The 23,820-nt window shown below is 53.4% G+C and overlaps 1 protein-coding gene across 3 annotated transcripts; it reads right to left on the bottom strand.

Moving 5' to 3' along the window:
• Positions 1-601: 601 nt before the first annotated feature.
• On the bottom strand, positions 602-23,020 carry PDGFB (platelet derived growth factor subunit B). 3 transcript variants are annotated; one of them, XM_039725482.1, is made up of 8 exons: positions 22,967-23,020; positions 17,201-18,078; positions 10,293-10,389; positions 7,007-7,090; positions 6,308-6,513; positions 4,449-4,590; positions 3,874-4,043; positions 2,491-2,669 (listed from the first exon to the last, which is right to left on the bottom strand). In XM_039725482.1, the coding sequence occupies exons 2-7, from the start codon at positions 17,354-17,356 to the stop codon at positions 3,907-3,909; spliced, it is 822 nt and encodes a 273-aa protein (XP_039581416.1). In that variant the 5' UTR covers positions 17,357-18,078; positions 22,967-23,020; the 3' UTR covers positions 2,491-2,669; positions 3,874-3,906. The 3 variants fall into 3 exon arrangements, with proteins under 3 accessions (XP_039581417.1, XP_039581416.1, XP_039581415.1); XM_039725483.1 differs by lacking the exon at positions 22,967-23,020 and having other exon boundaries at positions 602-2,669; positions 3,878-4,043; positions 17,201-17,356; XM_039725481.1 differs by lacking the exon at positions 22,967-23,020 and having other exon boundaries at positions 17,201-18,165.
• Positions 23,021-23,820: the final 800 nt, after the last annotated feature.

The following is a 23,820-nucleotide window of genomic DNA, read 5'->3' as shown; positions in this document are numbered from 1 at the left end:
TACAGCTTTGGGAAGTGTAAACAGCACCGACTGTCCTGAGCCCTTCAAAGCAGAGGAATCCGGAGATGGGATGAAAGCACAGGGAAATTCTGGCCGGGTGTCCTAGCAGAGCAGCTGAGGAGAAGGGGGCCTCTTCAAGACAAAAATCCCAGCACCTGAGGGATTTCAAACCAGCCCAAGTGAGGAAGGAGGAGCGCGGCATGGCTGGCCATGGGCAGGGCTGAGCGTGGGCTCTCAGGACTTTCCCAGCTTTGGTTGCTTCTCTCTGCAATCTCAGAACAAGTGTCCTGAAAAGGAAACTTGAGGCCCTGAAAATCCTGCTGTGCCCTGCAGTGAGGCTGGTTTGGCCTCTGCTTTTCATTCAGCTCACAAAAGAAAGAGAAAATGCTGTTCAAGAGGTGATTTCCTTTTTTTTTTTTTTTTTACAACTTTAAATACAGTACTGAGTATAAATTAATCTTACATTAAAAAAAAAGGCAAAAAATTTAAAATAAAATAAAACAAAACCTCACCATATTTACAAACCAAAAGAAACAGATTTTTTTGGAACAGGGTAAGAAAGTGTCTTAAGACTTGAGGGCTTGGGGCTGGAGGGAAAAAAAAAAGGCAAAAAATTTAAAATAAAATAAAACAAAACCTCACCATATTTACAAACCAAAAGAAACAGATTTTTTTGGAACAGGGTAAGAAAGTGTCTTAAGACTTGAGGGCTTGGGGCTGGAGGGAGGGAGGGAGCAACGTGCTGCTTTGGCAGTGGTACGAGAAGTGCTCTGGGCTTGCAGGAGGTGAGGAATGGCTCCCTCCACAACTCGTAACAGCTCCCAGGCTGTGCCTTTGGCTACTTTCCCCATGTCCCTCCAGAGCTGTATCCCACAGCAGGGGTGTGTGCGAGGGGAGAAGTGCCATGTGATTGCTCCGGGCAGGCATTTTCTTCATGTATGCAGCACCCAGCACAGCACAATCCAAGACCCCGACTCCAAGGTGATGCTGGGAATGCCCATCACATGTAACAGTTCTGCTAATGGTTACTGACTATTACCTGTGCAAAACCAGCCCTTGCCCACACAGTCCTGCTCCCTCCTCAAAGACAGGCAGTGGCCCGGGAGTGACTCTGCAACTGACCCTCCAGATGTTCTATGGGTCCTCCTCACTCAGAAGAGCTCATTTCTGTCTCAGGTGGCTCCTGCCACCTGTGAAGACCATCCTCATTTCTTTCTCTATACCTACACAGAGCTGTCCCCATCATGGATCAACTTCCAAGCTCAGTGGGTTGGCAACATTGGCAGGGAAAGATTAGTGGGGGCATAGAGTGCAGGACACCCACGAAGGGGTTAAAAACCTCATGGGAATGACATGATTCTGCTTTCAAGACCACAGAGCAGGCAAGGACAGCTCACTGAGATTAAGTCATGCTTCTAAGTTTGGCTGTCCTTGGTCTTGTTGTGGTGCCACTTCACCTCCTGCAAGGAAGTTGTGCTGGGGAGGGGGGGTTGGTGCAGAGTGGGAGAAAAGGGTAACAAGAAAGAGAGAGATCAGATGATGCCTCTGCCTGCCCCGTCCCGGCCTCGCAGGCACGTTGCAGTAACAGTGTGCTTTTCTGCCAGCCCAGCGAAGCCGATGCACACACGTGCCTCTGAGCTTCCTGCCACCGGGGAATGAAATCCATTTAAGAACATATATATATATATTTTTTATATATGTATGTATAAATACACATACACACGCACACACATGCACACGTATATATATATATATATATACACACACACACATATACACACGCACACATCCAGAGTGAATTTAAAAAATAATTTGAGTCCAAGCCTGGAAAGTTGAATTCTCCACCAGCATGTGCAAAGATGGCTCTCCTTGGCAGGGGCCGGGGGCGTGGAGACGATTCTGCCACCTTGTGCTCCTTCCCCACGATCCAAACACCTTCCAGTCAGCACCAGGAGCAGGGAAAAGAGGGAGTGGGGGAATGCATTTGGCTTCTTTGTTTTGTTTCTTTGCTTGTTTGTTCTGTTCCCCGAGATGTTGTATACCTTAGTGGTTTTGGTTTTTCTTTTTAAAAATAAAATATACACACGCACGTTAAAAATATATCTCTGTCCAGGTAGGGCGATGAAAGTCCTTAGTGCATTTTCCATCATTGGTCGCCGCTCGCAATCTGAGATTTGCCTGTTGCCAAAAGGTAGGTCCAGTGCAAGAGTAGATCTCAGCTGGGCCCTCCCAGCCTTACCAGAAGCATGAGGGAAAGGGAGAATATTCCCCTTCTGGCCTCTGTCCATCTGTTTTTCTCCTTTTCTCGGAAGAAATTGGACCTGCTTTCCTTTTCACATTTTCCATCCTGTCCTCCGCAGCAGGGAAGGAATTGTCCTGTTCTCATCGCAAGCTGTGGCTGTTGGCATTCACGCTTTTATTTGTACTTTGTTCTTCTCTCATATATATATATATATGTAGGTCATCCTTGTCCTTTTGTGTGTGTGTGTGTGTTAAACTTTAAAATGAGGCTAATAAATGAAAGGGAGGCTTTGGTGGGAGAAGGTCCACTGATGGAAAGGGAAGCACCAATTGCCGTCTGAATCAGACGTCGAGGCAGATGGACAGAGAGGAAAAGTTATCATTCCAAGGACCCCATGGGGGCTATACAGCAAATATATTAAATAAACCTGGAAGTGAAACAAAACCAGACATAGCATTAGAACATGTAACCTTTTGCCCCCTGCAACTCCCCTCCTATCCCCTTTTCTCCTCTGGAAATATTTGTGCCAAAGGGCTGGATTAGAAGCCTGGGAGGACTTTTGACCTCTATTTTTTTCCCCTGAACAGCTTGAGCCAGAGCTGAGATTTGCATGGGTTTGCATCATTTTTACCCTGGGAACTTTAGGCTGGCCAGGAGAATCCTGGGATAATAAGAGCCCTCTTAGTGGTAAGCGTGGGAATCCCAGTCTCAAGACACTGCTCGGTGCCCCTTGTCCCCAGCTCCTGAAATGTCACACACGGAAGCCTGCTGTCCCCTCTCCCGGGGTGAGGGGAAGTGAATGTGAAGTGGTGGCCCGGGCTTATTCAAGTGGCTGTAGCAGAGCTGGAACTGCTGAGCTGTGGGCCAGGGCTCTGCCTGTTAAGCTGTGTCACAATTCAGCTCCCACCAATCTGCACCCCGGCTACTCTTTCCCTCTTTTCTGCACCTTTTCCTCTGATGGGGAACCAAGGCTTAGCCTCCTTCACTTGTACCAGTGAAATTCTTCTGATGATGAGGGAATTACTCCTGTTTACACAAGTCATGGAGAGAAGAATCAGACCCAGCCTGACAAAGTCCAGATCTCTTGACAGAGATTCCAGTTCTCCTTTTCCCTGGTATGACCTTTCTCATGCACACAGGCTTCCCTATAGGAAAGTGATGAACTAAAAGTGTTGCTGCTTTTCAGTCTTTCTGCCAACTCAAGTAAGGAAATATAAAAGGAAAAGGGATCCCTAGAGCAACATTAATTCTCTGTTTTCAATGGAGAACCAACAGAGAAACTAGAACAGGAGTTGCTCCACAGACGAGATGAATTACCTGGACCCCGAGGGGATTTAGGTGTAGGGAGAAGTCAGGCTTGCTCTCTGCCTGACAGGGAGGCAGGGAAAGGAGAGGGCGGGGCCTGAGAGCAAGGATGGCTGCAGCATGATCATTCCAACTTTGCAAAGAGCCTTAATTCCATAAATAGAATGCACTTGTTGGCACCCAACCTAGTTCTTCCTCCTCCTTCAGCCCAGGTTTTGTACTGCAGCAGCCCCACACTGAACGAGTGGCCAGTGGAGTGGGAAGGGTCCAAGATGCCATGTCCCAGGAGGACATCTCTCCTGAATGGAAAAGCAGCTCGCTGTTACCTGCCTTGTGCTCTCTCTCCCCTGCCAGCACTTCTATGCTATGAGGATTTCTTTCAGCACTTTCTTATCGTTGACATGCTTGTACTTCTTATGTTTCCTCTTCTGTGCCGGCGGCCGGCGCACTCGCCGCCTCTGTGAGACAGCGGCTGTGGTGAACGCCGGGGACAAGCCTGCCAAAACAGAGGGGAGAATGTCTGTACAGCCAGGGGCAGACGGCTCCTGTTGAAATATCCCTCTCCACACACTGTCAACAAAGAGCTCTGCAACAGCAGGACCACAAGGCCTCTTTCTGTTCTTGTGTTCCTTGTCCTCTGTTCTCCGCAATCTCTGCCCTCTCCCTTTTCCCACCGTGCCCTTCCCCTCACCTCTCACCTTCCCCTCCTTCTTTTCCCTCTGTTTCAGCCCCTTCCTGGCAGACAGACATCCTGGGAAAGGTCCCTCAGCTGGTATAAACCAGCGAAGGCCCTTGGCATTCACTGGAGCTAAGCAGATTGAAACCAGTGGAGGTCTCTTTTCTCTCTCCCCAGCCCCTCTTCTCACACCTCCCTTCACTCTACTGAAGCCAGGATCCTTACGTCTCTGTTCACGTGGCCCGGGCCGGATGTTCCTGGGGGGTGGTCGGAACACGGCTTCACACCGACACTGCACGTGGTCCTCCAAAGGCACAACGACTTTTGTGAACTTTGGCTTCCTCTGGACAAATTCGATCTTGTTCACCTATTTGCAAGAGGAAGGCAAGAAAAAGATTAGTACATCCACGGCTCCCACTCTGTAAAATTAGTCAGTGTCAGTGGACTTTAGTCCTGGCTTTCTTCCTAAAGGATCAGAAGGCACCTTACAGAGCCCTGTTCAAACTCAAAACCCAAACTCGAAACTCAGACTTAGGGGTGGTGTGTATGGGAGATAATTCTAAACGTGGGAGATAATTCTGAAGATGGCAGCAGAGCAGATCCAGACCAGGCAAGTTTGGATGTCTCTGGTTGGCTCCCCTGATCCTAACTATTGCCAGAGCTTAAGCAGGATGGCTGGTTGGTCAGGGAGAGAAACATGGAACATGCAGTCTGTTTCTGACAGATGCCATGGCAGAGACCTGGGGCAACCGGGATAATTCCCACAAGAACCTACAGGAAGGGCAAAAGGAGAAGACCTCAGGTCTGAAGCAAGCTAACGCAGCCTCACCAGCTCTGCTGAGGCCTGTCTGAATTTGTCTCAAGCTCTTTAATGACTCGCAGGGCTGAAGCCCTCAGCTCCTCATAGGAAAGGCGGTGCTCTGGAAATTCCCCCGGACTCTCCACCAGTGCTGACTCAGAGGGAAGACTCATTGCTCCACATCCCACCACAGGGCACAAGCTTTCTAGGGGGTCCTCCCACTCCATCAGCAGCCAGGCCTGACCCCACTCAGCTTATCTAACAGTTCTGCGGTCCCTGAAGTGCTCCACAAGCTATAAATACTCACTCTGCTCTGCATCTGGGATGGAATTCCTCTAAACCCACTGCCCCCAGCAGCATCCCTCAGCCAGTGCCAAAGCAGCCAGGCTGTTTATCTTTCCTTGAAAGCCCACTCCACACGCTTCAGACCACACGCTGCCTGCTAGACAAACACTTCCAGCCAAACAATAGAGAGACCTCTGTCCTCAAAGAAACCATTTCCAGGTCACTTTTTCAGGCTGGCTTTTGACCTCTCACTTGTTTTTTTCCAGAAAAACAACTCCTGCTCCCCCCCATTTTTTCCTCGTTCAGCCTGGCTTTTCTGAGAAAGGAATTTCCTGATGAAAAGGGCTGTGTGTGAATACAATCTCTCCCAGCCAACCTCTGCTGCCTGCCTGGGGGAGTCTCTTATGGCTCAGGCAGAGGATTAGTACGAGAGGAATATTATTTTTAAATAAGCTGTCTAGGAGGAAGCTGTGAGGAGATCACTGGTAGCTGTGAGGGGAGGATCAGAGCAAGAGGTTAGCTGTCAGGTGTCTGCTGGCTGATGGAGCAGGTCAGGAGGTAACTGTGTGCTGAGAAAGAGAAGCTGTTCCAGCGCACATCTCGGAAAGAAGCTCCAGCAGCAGTGGAGGGATGGAGACTGACACTGCAAACCCTTCTCTTTTTGCATCAAAACCGGTCCCCGTGATGAAAGCACCCTGTTTCTTCTGCTCTAACACAGCAGACAAGCTGCCTCAAGCTACAGGAAGGGCCTTAGAGTGGAGCTGCAGATGGGGGCAGTGCCCTGTAGCTCTGCCTGGGGACAGTTCCCAGCTGCTGGACAGCACCAGCCCTTCCAGCAGCTGGCAGGGACATCACCCACGCCAGCGGCTGCAGCTCTGCATGGCCAGCGCAGAGGGGACAGACGGCTGAGTGACCCCGGCACCTGAGACCTGCCCGAGTTTGGCTCTGGGCACAGGGATGGACGAGGGCAGCAGGAGGAGGGAGCAGTGATGTCCCTCACCTGGACGTGCCGCACGCGGATCTGCGTGGGGCGGCACTGCACGTTGCGGTTGTTGCAGCAGCCGGAGCAGCGCTGCACCTCCACGCAGGGCGGCCACACCACGAAGTTGGCGTTGGTGCTGTCCACCATGTTGCGGGAGATTTCGAAGACCACCTCCCGTGTCTTGCACTCGGCCAGGACTGCTGTCTCTGCTGCTGCCAGAGCATCTACGGATGGCCAAGAGAGAAACAGGGGATGAAATGGGCTTTGCAGCTGCCACCAACCCGCCACAGCCACCTCTGGTGCAAGTGACAGACCCCACACAGCTCTCAGGTGCACAAGCACACACAAATGCTCTTTCTCTTTCTCCCACCCTCCAGCTCTCTCCCTGTACAGAGCCATGCCCTGTGGAGGAAGCCCCAGTACAGTGATGCTTCTCACTGCAGCCCAGACAGCAGCTGACACCTTAGAGCAAACAAACACCATCAGGATTTAAGGCAGAGCAGTGCACAGAAGTCCAGACTCCCTCTCCTGCCCTCCCAGGATGAAGCACCCAGCTCCCACTCCAGGCCCAGACCCTCATTTTTATGTCTCCACACACACAGGTGCACTACAACCTCTACCCCTACATCTGTAGCTCAGACACGTATCTGGACCACCCATAGCTGCTCACCCGTGGCTGCTCCCCAGAAATCACAAGGTGCAAGACCCCCAGCTCACCTAGGCTTCGTCGCTCTCGAGACAGGGCCACAGGGTTTTGATCAGGCTGAGATGCATTCAGGCTCAGGCTCGAGCTGTCCTGCTCTGCAAAAGGGAAGACATGACCCAATAGCACCAGGCAGAGGCAGGAGAAGACAGCAGGCACTTGTGCTCAGATCACCAGGCAAAGTGCAGGGACACGGGATAAGCCACGGACCCAGGACGTCATGCTAGGTGTAAATCCACAAACAAGGTCACAGCTGTTCTGGGGCACGGACACTCTTTGCTCAAACTAGGCAGCTCAGAGCAACATGCCTATCACGAAAGAGGGGATCCAGTCAGGTCTTGGAGAGGAAAACTCCAGCTCAAGAAAGATAAGGCTCATGTCAGGACTTTCTGGTGTCAGAGAGGAGTTGCAGAGGGATCCAGATTGGCCAGCTGAGACCAGGATAACAACAAGGAGTATCAAAGACCAGACAGAACAAGCAGAACACTTGGTATTTAACACTGAGGTGCCTTGCTGGGATGGCTTGGAACTGGGAGAATTGGGAGGTGAGAGGGCAGGTGAAGGGGGGGATGGGTGGTAGGTGGGGTGCTTGCTTTCTCTCTCCCAGCTCACTTCAGCTGCTCTATCTTAGAGCAGTTTTATGGCAGAAGAACAGAAAAATGAAGTTAAAATGACTTTCCCTCTAGACTGCTCTAAGGTAAGAGGCAGGATCTGGAGGTGGTTCAGTCGGCGATGGGAGAGGAAGACCGATAGCATTCAGGCCAGCCCTGAGCAGTTCCCTCCCACCCCACTGCTTTTTCCCATAGGAAGTGCTGAATAGAGAAATGCCCATAATCCCCATGGAGCACTCCAACACGCAGCCCCTCCTGAGCTCGGGACAATGGCTGCGCTCGAAGATAGCTCCCACCCAGCCACAGCTCTTTCCTTCTCTAACCTGCTTTAGCAGCTGAAGGAAACTGAGTGGACGTCAGCATCAAGGGAGCAATTTTCTTAAAGGGAATTAGGGGCCGGTGGAAGATCTCTGTTTATCAGATGTGTGGTGGAGCAGACTTCCCTTACCTATCGTGTCCCATTCCTCTTCCTCAGCCCTGCCCTAGTGCAGCCCTCTCATAAAGGGAAGCAGGGACTTTGCTCCCTGCTCAGGTCTCAAGCAGTTGCTGACAGATTTGGAGTGGGTGCACAGAGGCTGCATTCAGGAGACAGGAATCATGTGCCTGTCAATGAGCAGTCAACATCTAAGTGTGAGGTGGACAGACAGACACTCTTTAAAGTGGCTGGAAAGGTGTGATCAATTCTAGGCACCATTCGTCTCACCCTCAGGCAAACTCCCAAATGAGAACTGGTGGATCACACTTTAGAAGAGCCTGTAGTTCTCTTTGGACTAGAGAAGGTGTCTGGATGACTGGTTTACATGGGCAGCCACTGCTTTGTGGGCAACCACAGTTAAGGAGACGACTCCCACTCTCCACACTTCTGTTGCTGGGTCTGCAGCAGTGCCCAAGGTCAGGAGAGCACTTTCTCAGCCCATCTGCCTCCTGGAGCTGCCTCATTCTGGCTCCTCGTGCAGCCAGCGAAGGGAAGCAGCTGTGACACACTCAGGGTGCACAGACAGCACAGGGAATAGCTCCAGCCACTTTGGGATTATTTTGCTCGCACACTAATTTGCTAATTCCTCACAGGGCAAGAGAATGTCTATGCTCCTCAGTCAGTACCTGGGAACAGATGAGAGCCACGGGGTGGAACAAAGAAGCAGCTTCACAGCACCACTTTTTGTTTCTCTGACCAGCCTTTCCTATCTGGAACCTGAAGTGAAACCAGTGACTCAAAGCTCTGCAGCCTTCTCTCATACCCTTGGGCTTCTGGAGCCAACCAGATAAGCCCTTTTTATTTCTTAATCATGAGGTTGGTTAATAGCCATGATAGAGATGTTCCTTAGACACTGGGCCATGCCAGATTGGATGCATCTTCTCAGCTGCTCCTTGCCCACCCCTCCATCCTGTGGCATTTCACCAAATGAATGTGGGGGCTGCCTTTGGTGCACAAGTTGAGTTTGATGGGAGGAGAGAAATGGGGGCAAAAAACTAGCAACAACTGTTGACTCAAAACAAATCTGTTGAGAATCACGTCCCTCCCTCTTCTAGGTTGTCCTTCTACACCCTGGATCAGTACTGAAGACATTTGGGGTGGGGGAACCAGCACGGGACAATCCAGCAGGGCTAATTTTGGAAGTTGCCCCATTGTGTGGCTCGTGGACAAGGAGGAGGGAACTGGTGAGGGCAGGGAGCGGCCCTGGCAGTGGTGGGGAGCCTCGTCGCCTCTTTCTAAGACAAACAATAGCTGAACGCAGCTGGTGCCCTCCCCCTCGCTTTCCCCCCTGCCCCTCCAGGGCCGTTTTGAAAGGCAGCGGGAATGCTTTTGAGACTGCGCCAGTGGTTGGACTGGCATAGGAAACAAAAGCAGGAAATTCTGTTCCCCCGTAGATAGTGTCTCGGCAAGGATTACAAAGCTCAAAACAGACAAAACACGAGAGAGAAGTCGAGCTGGGGGGGCTGGGGGACGACGGGCGGGAGCAGGGTTAGAATAGAAAGGAATTTGCTCTGAAGAGACCGTTTATAAATAAATTCCTGGGCCAGCCCAGCCGCCGCGGCGCGTGCTCCAGTTCCCACACGTGCCGACCCCTCCACGCTTCGCTGCTCCTGCTGCTCCCTGCAGTCAGCCCTGGCCAAGTGACCCCGGGGCCCTGCAGCCCCCGGAGCTCTTATCTACGGGCAGGAGGTGAAGCGACGCTACCCTGGCTTAGCCCCTGCCCCGTAGCTCACCCACGGACACGTGCTCTGCTGCTCTCATCCCAAGGGCCTCTGGGAGCCCGCGGCCTTTTGTGGATGCCAGACCTGGAAACCCACTCGGCCTTTTCCTCCTCTGTCACCCTATTTCCACCTCCCATTTTGCTGCCTCCTAAACTTATCCTTGTCCAATTCAAGCCCTGCTTACTGAGCTTCTCCCAGGGTGAAGAACGGGAATCTCAGTTTCTTGCACTCACCTTGCCCATCTCATTGCACCATGTTTGGAAGCCAGTGTCCAGACAGTTAGGAGATCTAAAAATGCATCTAGTTGCCTCTAACTCCTGTAAGTTTCAGGGGGATTAAGTCTGTAAGCAGCCAGGTTTTGGCTCCTGAATGGTTCCTGTATTTATAATGAAGTCTATTGATAGTGTGCCCACTGAAAAACAGAATATCCCCTCCCAGCCCCCCCAAAGACTTAATTAAAAATAGAGGAGTGTTTGGTGAAGAGGAGATTTACCTACGGAGTCTATCCGCAGGGCGCGCTGGAGGTCACTGATGGAGCGCACTGAGCTGCCACCCAAAATCTCATAAATGTCTTCGGGTATGGGGTCCCCCTGCCAGACGACAAAAACAAAAGAAGGGGAGAAACAAGCATTAGAGACACAATCTGCAGGTACTGGCTGTGTCACGGAGCAGGAGCAGGGAGTCAAGCACAGGGGGGACATGACAGAATCAGCAAAACTCCAAGACGTGCGTTGTCTTGAGTTGCCTTTGAAACCTTGAGGGCTTTATTCCTCATGAAGACATGAACCTGAAACCTAAGCAAAATCAAGAGAGACCCTCTTGCTGTCTCTTGCAAAGCTGTCAGGACACTAAAAAAGCACAAAAATTCCCCAGGCTGTGCAGCAGAGCCCTGGACACCACGCAAGCAGCCAGCAAGGCTTCCTTCTCCGGTGGTGTATGACTTCTCCAGGTGGCTTCTCATTCCTGCTGCCTGCAGTAAAGGCGTTTTAACAGACTTCCCCTACACTATCAGATAAAACCTTCCTAATATTTCCCTCCGTTATGAAACTCCTTCACGGGCTTTGTCAGTTATCGTGTGTATGTGCGTGTGCGAGCGCGTGTGTTTCCAAACCACAGAGGCCCAATAATATACATCATTTGCATACTCTTTTTTAAGTAAAAAAAAAAGCCAGGGGGTGGAGATGAAGGTTGACCTTCGTGGCTGAGGCTGCCCCAGCATGAGCCTGCGGTGAAATCACAAAAGCTGCAGGGAGGTGATGGGCTGAGGAGATGATTTGGAGGAAGAAACATATGGGAGTTTGGATGTCGTTGCACACCAGCACAAAAAAACCTTAAGTAAGCAGGTTTAGCAACATCAGACAATGGGCCAAATACAGAGTTTGTGCAGGCAGGTGCAATGCCATCAGTCTCTTGGGAATTTTACTCTGGCACTAGGATAGAGCGGGCCCCAGTGACAGCACTTAATAAGAGTACAAAGGAGTGGTGTGGGAAAGCAAGTGCTGATTAAAACATGCTTCCGAAAGACTAGAAAAAGACAGAGGAAAGTACTGGCCGAAGTGTTTGCTTAGCTCCCAGCTCTCTTCATTCAGAGCTACTCAAGTGGAAAAGCTGCTCTTTCAGCCGGGTGCTGGACGACGTCTGAGGCACAGCCCTCCACATGTCCCTGTAACTGAGAGGAGAGCTTGGCTTGTGTGCCTGTGAAACAGGGCAGGGATTTTCGTGTGGGTTTTTGTGGACAGTTGGTGGCATGTGTGTGGTCCTCCTACTGTACAGCTATTCCCTCCCTGTCTGCGTTCAGTGCAGAACATTTTCCTTCCGTTCGCAGCAGAGAAAAGCCACCAGGCAGGTGGCTAAATGTTGGCTTTAAACCTTGAGGGCTTTGGCCCAAACCTGCAGCCACTTTTGGATGGCTGCTTGAGCCTGGCACTCTCTCACACGTGCCTGTCCTTGGCCACCCACTGTTTGCTTCCACAGCAGGACAACAGGAGCGCTCCCTCCTCAGCCCTGCCAGACCACCCTCTAATACTATAACTTTAACTGGGATGCAGTGATGTGAAGGTTGCTGCAGCCCAGGGAGGTTCAGAAACCTCCTGAAGAGAGCTGCAGAGCAGACAGCATCAGAGTCCTAAGCCTCCCACAGCCAGATCCACCAGACAGCTTCAGTCAGACCGAGCTTTCCTGCCCCGCTCCATCCCTGTCAGTGCCACATCTCACCACAGACCTGGCTGTCCGCCCGCAGCAAAAAGCAGATATTACATCCCCAGGCATTACTTCCTCAGTCTCTGAGGGAGGGGGAAGCAGCATCAGTGATGAATGCACAGCGAGAGAGAGACTTGTATAATTCAGGGATCACTGAATAGCTGTGAAATGAAGATGCCTTCTGACATCTCCTGCTGCGTGAGGAAGAGAGGGACCAACAGCCCAGTGCTGGAGAGGCTCTGCAGCACTTCCCTGCCTTGTGCCACACACATTTACTGGAAGAGGGATCATTTGCAATTCCCAGTACTTGCAGTCAGAGCTCAGTGCTGGGTGGTGAAATTGCAGGCTTTCAATGTTTGCACCTGTCAGCCAAACGCGTTTGTGTACAAATGCTGCTCTGCACGGATGCCTCTGGACCTTCCTGACACTTAATACACGTAGGAAATGGAACTTTATTTTAAACTCTGGCACTTGTTGGGGGGAGAGCGTGGGCAGGTGTTACGAGACTCAGACTCGGTGACTTTGGAAGCGAGCTGGGAGGTGTCACCTTGCTAACTGAGCAGGAGGAACAGATCTGAATCAGGGACTGAAAATGCAGGCCCTCAGGAGCTGTACTTCTGGTGACTGCCTGTAGCAATAAGCTCCACTCCCTGCTCACGGCAGCAGTTTTAGATGCCAATTTTTTCTTCTTGCAGATACTACCAGCATGGCTATGGTGTAACACCAGCCCACACAGCTCATAATCCTGTCCTCCTCCCCCATCTTTGTAAGGCAACTCTGCCAACGACAACTGCAAGCCTGTGAAGCTCCTTACCTTACCCTTGTAAACCAAGGCCAAGGCTGGCCTAAGAGCAGCAACAAACCTGAGCTGAATGCCTTGTCCCTGCTCCCTCTGGGGTCTATCACTGGGAACAGCCATGCCCCTGGCCCCAGCCCTGTGCCTGGGAGGCTCTGAGATGGAGCACTGCACACACCCAGGCTGGGGCGCTTGTGGGATGAGACACAGGGAAGCAGAGGTCCATCAATCACCTCCACCTAGTCCCACGGGGTCAGAAGGTAGAGCAGCATTGAGAGAGGTGGGATCCCCAAGAGACCAGCCCAAGCAGCTGGTGCTTTTCCTGCTCAGCAGCTCCTCTGGAGTTATTTGTCTAACACAGGTTAACAATCTCCTTTTTTAACTGTGCGGCAGATCAAAGAAGACTTTTGTCTCAATGGACTCTTGGCTGGCTGTCAAGTGCCCCAAGGCCTGGCCTCGTATTCCTGCGAGGCCCTGAATTCTTAGAAGAAAGCTTGTTCTTCCCTCCCTCCTTCTGCTCCCCAGTTCCTGACTCTGACTCTCCCCTGAGTGGCAAGGGCACCCCCCAATCTGCCAATCCTTGGCAGGGACATTCACTTCCCTTTCTTGTGCTGGTTGCTGGTGCTTGAGGGGCCATGGCACATCTGACAGAAGGCAGCAGAGCAGCTGCTGCCTGCACTGGGGCTGTTGCACTGGGGCCTCTCAGCACACCAGCCTTGCTCCCCTCCTCCAGATGTCCAGCAGCACTGTTTGGCCACTGCAAATAAATGCAGGTGCAGCAGTTCCCCTGTTCCCGCTCCCCACACATGCACTTTCCCAAAATCTGCCTCGTCCTTAGCCCCACCACCTCTTGCTCTGGGAGTTTTCCCCCAGCTCATGCTTTTGAGCACCAGGGATGCTGAAAGGTCCCCTTGCCAGCAGAAGCTGCCGAGCTGGTGCAGGGGATAGGCAGTGCTGTGGTCTGCTCGCTCTGGGAGGGTTTCACAGTCTTGCCTGAAGGTGTGTCTCTTGCTAGGTACAGAGGAGGAGGAGGGAGCAAAGATTGTGCAACCAGCAGGGAAGGCAGACCCTCAGGGCTCAAAGAAATCAGACAGGGATACTCCCAAGGTTAGGACTCCTCCAGTTCCTTTTTCCAAGCTGGTGTGACTGCACACAGAAGGACAGAATGGTGTCAGCAGCACCAGTTTGTGAAGGGCAGGGAAACACCCACCTATTCTCTCCTCTTCCCAGGAGAGGAGGACTTTCTGAGCACCTCCACCCCAACCATGGCAAGGGATCAGGTGATCAGCCAGGCAAAAACCCCAAACAAACAGCATTTTTTAATTCCCTCTGAAGCTGATGTGTGGACCCTGAGGGGAAACTCCACTGCATTCCCTGGCAGAGGGCAAGACCAGCAGCACCTGCCACCAGCACTCCCCTGGCACAGGGCTTCCACCCTCCCAGCACCACTCCTGGCTACAGGGGGACCCTGACAAAAGCCTGCCAGAGTGCTCTGCAGCAGGTACAACCCTCTCCACATGAACCCCTTCCACCTGGAGCCACGGCTTATGTTTCCCCCCCTTAAAATAATCAAACAACGTTTGATCTAGTCCGTGTTCCTAAAATACAGCCAGACCTACCCACGCTTCTCCCATTTCAAGGGGGACTCCACTGCTCCTCCAGACTCCCCCCACAGCTCCCCTGCAAGGGCTGGAGGCATTTCCACCCCCGGGGCTGGTTGTGTACCAGCAGCACTGGAAAGAGCGCAGGAGCCCTGTCATTCCCTCCTGCTGCTGCACATCAGCTGACAGTGAGAGGGAGGCAGGGACAGCTCGCCCGGCTCCTTCAACAAGCTCACCCCAGACGTGTCATCCATCCCAGCTTCCACTGCTTTGTCCTTGTCACTGCCTCGTGCTAGGAGGACTAGGGGAGAACGCCGGAGCCTTGCAGCAGGAAGAGGCAGTGGGGAGCTGGGTCGAGGCTATAAGCAAGAGCCCAGCCGCACCCCATTCCTTGGGAATTCCAGAAAGCGCTGCCAGTGGGGCTTCACCCCGGCACAACCACGGCTGGCTCAGCCCATCTCTGTAAATGTTGCAAGGCAACTATTAGAGCCCGTGGGGCAAATGCAAATAGGTTTAGCATCCTCGCTTCCCAACTGGCAAATACCTTCCCGCTGAGGCTTGCACTCCCTCCGGCTGGAAGAGCTCCAGGGCCCTCCAGCTCCAGATGGGTGTGATCAAAGAGGGAGAGGGACTCAGGAGGCTCCATCTCTTTGCTCAGGGCCTCTGCTGATCTGGGGAGCTACTGCTCCTCGTGCACTTTCTCTGGCACGGCTGGGGAGGAGCTGCAAGGCCAGGCAGAGGATGACTCTGGTTCAGCAGCCTGGTGGGAGCTGAGCTGCCTGTGCCCGGTGCAGAGGGTGCAACACTCTGCCCTCAAAGTGGCTGTGAGCACTGGCTGCAGGCTGAAGCATCTGCCCAAGAGGAAACCTTCTTGGTTCTCCTGTCATGCAGTGACAAATACCACAATTCCTCCCATGAAGGGGCCAGAATTACCAAACTCTAACTCTACTAGGCTGTTGTAGAGGTGTGCAGTATTTCAATCTGATTATGGCAACTGAGTAACAGCGACTTGGGATCAGACACTTCCATCTTCACCCTTCCCCAGTGCCAAGCCTAGCTGATGTTTCGTGCTGGATGGAAGAGATCTGAGCCATCCACAGAGGAAATACCATCCTCTGCCCGAAACAAGCATGACCACTGGGTAGCCCACAGCTCTGACTGCTTCCTTTTGTGGCTGGGGCAAGGGCGAAATGGGCCCACGGTGAGGTGACGTGATGCTTTGCACCCAGCCTCTTCCTTGCCATCTCACAAGGGGTGCACCCACTTACCCTGCCCAAAAATGAGGAAGGAAAAGAGAAAAATGATGCAAAGAAGGGAAAGTTTTGGCGGAAGGATATTTCCTGCCCCTGACAATCAAGCTGCAGATCCAACCCACAGTTTTGCCATCTTGGGCAGAGCTGAAGTGGGAACCCAGCGCTGTGTGGGAATGTTAGGGGCTTTCTGCTCCCCTCAATCTGCATGCAATCAGATGATGAACTGTGACAGCAGAGGTCAAAGGATTTGGGGGTTTGGGGTTCCTTTTCCTCAACCAGGGCTGGGGAGGAGGATTCAATTTCCACACAGGGAAACTGAAATGGGTAGGGGTGTTTGTTCAAATCCACCACCCGGCCCTTACCCTCTGCTCAGCTTCTTCCTAAGCAGCACGTTCAGGGCTGCTGGGCATGATGTTTGTGTGACTGTGGAAGCCCAGCAGACACTCACCTCCTGCCCCTTTCCCAGCCGGGCACACACCTTGCTGAATAACCATGCCACTCGGTGTGCCTCTACTGGCACCGTCCTCTTCCTCCCGCTTTCCAAAGCCCCACGCCCTTTCTCCACTGCCTCTTGGCAATGCCAGGGTGGATTTCACACCGTGCGTTATTCCAGAGGCGTCAAGAGGGCCCCGGTCCCTGCTGCACCCGCACTGCCGTGATGCCAAAATCACGGGGTGGGGTGAGAGGCTCGAGGAGCTGGCACCCGCCCCGGGGCGACAGCCCTGGGCGAGGCAGGGCAGGAAGCTGCGGGTTCCCCGGGGCTCGCCAGCAGCATCCCTGCTGCCACATTAACCGGGCCGCTTCAGCCGGGTCTCCCCTGCCCCTGCGGCCGCGGGCAAACACGGGGGTGGGTGGATTCCCAGGCGAGCCCCCCTCGGCTCCAGAGGGGCGTTCACTCCAGAGGGGTGCTCACTCCAGAGGGGTGTTCATTCCAGAGGAGTGCTCACTCCAGAGGGGTGTTCATTCCAGAGGAGTGCTCACTCCAGAGGGGTGCTCACTCCAGGGGGGTGCTCACTCCAGAGGGGTGCTCACTCCAGGGGGGTGTTCACTCTAGAGGGGTGCTCACTCCAGGGGGGTCTCACTCCAGAGGGGTGTTCACTCCAGAGGGGTGCTCACTCCAGAGGGGTGTTCACTCCAGAGGGGTGCTCACTCCAGGGGGGTGCTCACTCCAGGGGCGTGCCCATTTCAGAGGGGTGCCCGCTCCGGAGCGGTGTTCACTCCAGGGCGGTGCCCGCTCCCGAGGGGTGCCCGCTCCAGCGGGCGCTGCCCTTCGTGGGGGCGGCGGTCGCTGCCCGCCATTAGCGCGGCCGGCCCCGCCGCAGCCCTTCCCGCGGAGCGGGGCCGGCTCCTCTCCCCGGGCTCCGCTCCCCCCGGCTCCGCTTCCCGGGCTCCTCTCCCCCGGCTCCGCTCCCCCGGGCTCCGCTCCCCGGGCCCCGCTCCCCGCCGTCCCGGGCTGTGCCCGCCGCACCTGCGGCCGGAGCGCCGGCGGCTCTCGCCCGGCTCGGGGCTGGCAGCTCGGCAGCACCGCCCGCTGCCCGCGGCGGAAACTCACCTCCATGCGGGCCAGGGGCAGCGAGAGGATGAACGCGAAGACCACGCCGAAATTCATCCCGACTCCAGGCCCCGCCGGCTGCGGGCACATGGACGGCGAGCCCCGGGAGGGAAGCGCTTCCCGCAGACAGCCCCGCGGCCGCCCGGCCTCAGGCATCGAGGGCGCTGCGCGTTCCCATGTCCCCTGCCAGCCGGGAGGAGGTGGGAGAGTCGCAGGAGCCCTTGGAAGAGGACGTGGAGGAGGTGGTGGTGGTGGTGAGGGGAGACAGAAGTAATTCTCGGTGACTCGCCTGCCTCTGCGCTATCTCATAAGCCCGGTGGGAAAAAAATGCAGTCCCTCGGAATTATACACATCCAGAGTCTGGGTCCCCCTTGCCGCAAGGGATGCTTCAGTGGTGCCTCTGGCTAGGTGGTCCACATGCTATTCTTCCTCTTGGTTTTCTTCCCTTTAAAAAAAAATGTCTATCTGTAAAAGCTTTTACATGCAGGCAACAATGTCTCAATGTTCTTAAAAGAAGGTGCACAGAATAGTAACTAAAAGGAAAAAAAAAACTTTTCCAAAGTTTGGTGTGAAATCCAAATAATGAAATCTTCTTCCTTAAGTTGTCCTCTTAAAATGCTCCTTTCCTTCCTTTTTGCCACTTGCTTTTTAGAGAAAAGTTGCCAGTGTGCACTGAATTTCTTCCCCTTACATTAGATTCTGGCTCGGGTGCCTTCTCGTTCCAAGTGCTGGCAGTTTGCTTGGACAGGAGGTTTGCTTTGGGTTTGGAGACAGGTGAGAGCAAATGTTTTTGCTCTGGGTTGAGAGTGTGTGTTTGTGTGCGTGCGCTGAGCCTTGACAAGCCTCGAAGTGGAGCCACTGGTGATGCCTCCTGCACTCTGTTGCAAAAAGAAAGGAAAAATAAAAAAAAGGCAGAAAAGGTAAAATTGCAGGAGAGGCGAGTGAGCCGACAGGTCTTTATTTTCTGCGAGCTGCAAGAGAGACTAAGCTGGCACTCGGGGCTGCTCCTTTTATGAAGGAGAGGAGATGGGTGGAGCATAACTTGCCATCCTCCTCTTTGGCTGGGTATCAAGGAACAAATCTAGTGAGGGAGTAGCAGTTCATTGCTGACAAAATAAAAAGTGTGTTAATTTAAAAGATAAATTAATTAAAAATGACTAATGCTGCAGCAACCTGTATAATGTGGCTTTAATATCGCGTGAGGAATGGGGACAGAAATTCCTGCCTCCTCGGCAGGAGATAAGAAGAGAGGAGTTCCCGGCACGGTAGTTTGTTATTTTTTTTGGCCCCAGTTTCTCGCTGTTTCAGTCTGGAGCCCATTCCTCTAAGCTGCACTCGCTGCCTTCCCTGCCCTGCTACACCACTAGCTCCAGGGAGAGAGATGACTTTAATATCTCACATCTCTTTGTGTGCAGGGGAAAAAAAGAAGCCAGAGAAATTTACACGTCGCTATAAGACAATCTGGTGTTGCTCGTGGCACCCGGAGGTATTTTGCTGCATGATTATCTCCTCGATGTAATAAACATCTGAAGGGAAATTAAGCCAGCAGATATTTGCTGTGGGGGGAGAGGGATGGGGAGGGGAAGGCTGCTAACAGGTGAGTTCAAGAAAGAGTCATATCCTCTTGAAAAAAACACCCTCTCCCGTACACGCGAGCGATCTGGTGGCGCCGGCTCGCAGAGCGCACTCCAGGCACGACCAGGAGGGATCTCTGCACCATCTTTGTGCAGGCTCGCATCCACAGAGACATTCCTGCACCGTCATGCACCGCAGGCGCTCGCTCGCTCGCTCGCTCTGAATCCCAAGCATCTCTCCCCTGCTTTTCCTATGCTACGCACACGCTTCTGCTCGAGCCGCTCGCATGCACAGCTACGTGCAAATTTTGTCTCATTCACACATCCCTGGGCATCCATGTGTTCTCCTTCAGTCTCCCCCTCTCTCTCCCTTTCTCACATGCATACACCCACTGGCGTAGCGGTGGCCTCATCTCACAGCATCACACATGCTCCCTTAGACTCTCTGGGTGCCTGAAAGTCTCCAGCAGCCAAGCCTCCCTAAAACACATGGTCTGGCACCAGCACTCCCATATGCACCCTCCAAAGTGCCCGGGTGCAGGAGGAGCAGCCCCTGGAACTGAGCAGCAGGCAGCCCCCCAAATGCTCCTCTGCAGCAGGCACCTGGCAGCACATCCCAGCTTGGCTGGCTATGCCCCTGGACCTGGTTTTGGTCTCATGGATTTGGGTGTTGGTCAGGAAGCACAGGGACACAAGGAATCCTCCATAGAGCTAGCTTAAAATAGCCTGGGTGCTCTGGGGCAGCACGTCAAGGTGCTCTTGGGTCACAAGGGATCACCTTCACTCACCCTAACCCAGCAGAAGAGTGGGCAGATTTCTCCCAGGTGGGGAGTGGGCCAGAGCCGTGTCAGCTCCAAAGCCCAGGCCATCTGAGGTGCATGAGTGCAGGGATAAGGAGGGTCCTGGGACTCCCTCAAACCGAGTCTCAAGTGGCTCGGTTCCAATATTGGAGCTCAAGGGGGAGGAAGTAGAAATGCAAGGCATACCTTTGCTGATTTCCACCGCCAGAGACCTTAACAAGACTTTATCTTAGATGCTCCAGCCATGATAGCCCCGTCCCACCCCAAATTCCTCAGGACGCTCTTAGAATTCCCCTCATTCTCCATCCTGGCCCGCCAGCATGGTACCAGCCATTTCAAGTGATGGTAATGGAGCTGCAACCCTGGGTGCTGAAACACCTTTAGAAATCTGTAGAGGGCTTCAAACAAATGGTTTTAAAAGGGCCTCAGTCCATTTCACCTCTTTCCAAATGGCACCAGCCAGAGAAACGCTGTCGCCTTGGCTCCTTAGCAGTCAGCAGGGGGAAAGGTGAGCATTTGAGAAGTCCTTCCATCTCTGTAGAGGGCTCTGGGGACAACTGGGTCCTGAATTTCCATGACCTCTTTATGTATTGAAGGTTCCCAAGGGGTCAGTGGAGGCCCAGGTGCCTTTTGAGGATCTCTGTCCCCAAATAAGCTGGCGTGGCTCCACCACCTTCGTGCCACCTGTGTGGGGAGTCCCTCACGCTGTAGTGGCTTCCTGGCCAGGACAGAACAGCCTGCGTGTGGGAGGGCTGATCAAATTCCTCAGCAGAGAGAGATATTGCTGCCAGAGAGGAGAAGGTCTCAGCAGAAAGCTAGCAGGGACTGCTGCAAATTTCTCACTTGGTAGCAACAAGAGCTGCTGCAGGGCCTGATTTTGGGGGAGATATGGTGTGCTTTTTTTTTTTTTTTTTGAATATCCGGCTCTATTACATGCTAGATGGGATAGAAATAGAGTTATTTATTTTCATGTGGATGATGCTGGGCAGTTTTTAGAAGCTCGACATCAGAAACAAAAAGCTAATCCCTGTTGAACCTCCAGACAGCAAGGAAGAGGATGTTTGGAATTTGACTAATCATCTACCTATGACCCTGCCTGGAAATAGAGCAAAGTGATACTCAAGCTGCTCAGGCTTCAGCAGTTTTTCTGTTTTTAAGACAGGGACAGATTTTTCTCTAGTGATGTCTTTAGACTGGCTGGGTCAGTCTCACTGGCACTGAGTTTGATAGGGGTGCATGCACCTACATCTGCTGTACCTTGAGCCTTCTGGGGGCTCCCTTGATTCTCTTACTTCTGTGAAATTAGTTTGGCATCTGTCCCACAAACCCCTAAAACCAATGGGGATAACTGGATCTCCCTCTCACCTGGCCTGTGGGGCTACTGGTGTCCCAGATGTCACAGGTTAAGGGATTGGAACCACCAGGGCATATATTGGGAAGGTATTTTGAGGCTACATGAAGCATCTGGACCATAAAAATGCCCCATTAGAGCACCAGGACTTGACAAGATCTGGTTGCAACTGTGCTAGCTGGCAGTGGCCCCGCAGACAAACCACAACAAAACAAGGTTTCCTAAGAGCCTGCACCAGGATTTCTTATTAAAACACTTTCACCACCACTACAGCTCTCAAACCTGCAAACAGCTGAACTCTTCTCCCTGGTTATTCTCTTATCACTAGGGAGGAGAGCCACACGTGTCTGAGGACAATAGGCAGTTCCTTGCTGCAAGGCTGCTCTCCCCTCATCTCGTGTTGATGGAAAAAATGATCGTGCTAGCCACCATCCACAGCAGCGTGGAGTGAGGGGTGACTTCTTTTTTTTTTTTAATTTATTACCCATTTTATTTCAGAGGGGGTAGGTAGAGAATTATGAAACAACAGGAAGAAAAACAGGGCTTACAATGGAAAGCAAGACTCAGTCTGAACAGCTGAGGTGTCTCAGCCTCTCCATGATGAGTCCTATTTTGAAAACAATCAATGGAAAGAAATTAGGAGGTGTTGACAGCCAACGTGTAGTCAGCCCTCCCACTCAAGGTATCTCGGCTAGGTGCTGCTGCTGCTCCGGTCCCGGAGTTCAGGAGCAGGATGAGCAATCCCTGCGCCTACGCCGTGGGGCTGCCGCCAGTGGAGGGGGACAAGCGAGAAACCTGGAGCAAGTTTTACACCTCCTTTACACCCGGAGCTCCCTTCTGTGGGCCAGCTGGGGTTTATCCCGGCTGAGCAGGGTTTATCCCGACTATCCCAGGGATAGGGCAGGGTTCCTGCGGGGAGCTCACGCTGTGTTCCACAGCCTGTGCCCCAGGGGTGCTCGCATGCGAGCTGCCCGACTCCCCAAGGACTGAGTCCGGTTTGGTGGAGGAGGAAAGGGGAAGAGAGACCAAAAGAAGGAGACAGAGACAAGCAAGGAGCTCGGTGTTTGTATTTGAGGCTGGAGAAAGGCACAGCCTCAGGGTACACAGGGCTTGCATAATTTGTCTTCCCGCCCCTGGCACTGGCAGGGAAAATGCTTTCCAAGGATGAGTAAAACCCTGACAGAGCCAGCGGCTCCAGGGGAAAGGGAAGGTGTCACCTGGGGAGCAGGCGTTTGATGGGACCTGCCAGGCTTTCCCTGGGAACCACCCCCTCTGCCTGCCTCTCTCCGTCAGAGGGATTCCCCCAGCCCCTCACCACCGCCCTCATCTCACCCATTCCTGGCAGGAGCCTGGCAGAGAGGAGAGGATGGGGAAGGGGGGCAGGACAAGCATGCAGACACATGCAGAGGGCAGAGCCCAGCCCCTGACAACGGCAGAGGGAGAGGTCTGTGCCTTCCTGCCCCTGCTTTGAGATGAAGGAGAAGGCAAAGGCATATCACATCTCTGCGGATGTGCAGCTCCAGCAGGATTCAAAGGAAAAAGGCAAGGCTGGGGGGCACTGATTTCCCAGCACTTTCCCGTGTGCACACACGCTCCTGCATCAAGTGGGGAGGAGGGATGCAGCCTTCTCTGATCATACTGCCATATATTTCTCCCCCACCCCAACCCCCAAGTTTAGGGTAGAAGGGAACAATTTCCTTGCACTGGCAACCATCCATTATGTCTATGGATCTGCTCCCCACCCCATTCCCCCTCTCTTTCCTGTTTTGATGAAAGGAAAAAATGTTCTGCTTTCCTTCTTTATTTTTCCAGACTGGTGAATAGCACTCGAAAGGAATTTCTCTCCCTCCCCCCTTCCCCTCTCCCAGTATAATAAATATATACGTATGTGTGTGAATACACCACACATCGCAGGTCATCTGCTGTTTTTCAAAAGCCATGTACTATTTTTGTTTCCAAATTGATTAGGTGGGCAGCGGTCCCCCTTTCCACTGACACCACCCCAAACACTGCTTCCCCTGCCCTCGCCCTCTCCACTCACCACGTCCCCATCCTTTGCCCCCGGCTCCGCAGCGAGCGGCGGCGGCAGCAGCGAGAAGGAAGCTTTGCTGAGCCGGAGTAAAAATAGCCCCAGCAGTTACTCAGCTCAGAACGTAACATGACTCATGTGAAACGAGGATGAGGGTCAAAAACCCAAAGCAAGCGGCTCTCCCCCCCGGCCCCCGCCACCTGCTGTTGCTGCTCACGTCACAGAGCAAAACCCACTCAAAGTGCTCCTCGCTGGGGGCCAGGGCATGGGCCAAGACGGAAAGCCCCGCTTGTGCTACCTGCGAGAGCTGCTCCTCTTGCCTGCACCCACCCGGTGGTACTGGCACCGGCAGCAGCAGGGTTTGGTGATGCTGCAGCCGGCTTGCAGCTCGTTAAGGGAGGTTACCCTCAAACTGCAGGCCCTGAGCAAAACCGACATCCCGCTGACTCAGTGGGACCAAACGCTGCGCAGAGCACCCTGTACCAGCTGCACAGCAGCACAAGTGCAGCCAGGCACCCCAGTTTGCTGTGCCTGAGCCTGCAGGGACCAGCGAGGTGGTGCCCACCCTGCACCCCACCCCTGTCATGGCAGGGTGCCCCCCATGCCGTGTGGCAGAGCAGCAGCACGCCTGGCCTGGCAGGAGGCAGGCTGCCGCTATCTCCTGGCCTGTGTGATAAAGGAGGGAGGTTAAAAATAGACTTTGAGCTGCGGTGCCGGAAAGGCAGCGAGACGTATAGAGCGGGTGTGTGTTTGTCCTGCACGCCCTGTGCCTGACGCCCGCTGCCAGGGCACCTGCCCCAGAGCAGGGCACTGCTCACTGCTGCCTGCCTGGCCGAGAACAGCGGCCTCAGGGCAGCCCTGGGCTC

The sequence above is a fragment of the Passer montanus genome, unplaced genomic scaffold (genome assembly GCF_014805655.1).
Source record: "Passer montanus isolate IOZ18808 unplaced genomic scaffold, ASM1480565v1 scaffold55, whole genome shotgun sequence".
NCBI lineage: Eukaryota > Metazoa > Chordata > Aves > Passeriformes > Passeridae > Passer > Passer montanus.
This window is presented reverse-complemented; position numbering and strand designations above follow the sequence as displayed.

Bases quoted from the DNA above. Each gene is read 5' to 3' on its own strand.
- PDGFB (XM_039725482.1), bottom strand. From the start codon at position 17,356: ATGCCTGAGGCCGGGCGGCCGCGGGGCTGTCTGCGGGAAGCGCTTCCC. The intron at 4,591-6,307 runs GTGAGGGACATC...TCTTGCAAATAG, and splicing joins TCCGCGTGCGGCACGTCCAG to GTGAACAAGATCGAATTTGT. The intron at 4,044-4,448 runs GTAAGGATCCTG...CTGTTTTGGCAG, and splicing joins CGGGCCACGTGAACAGAGAC to GCTTGTCCCCGGCGTTCACC.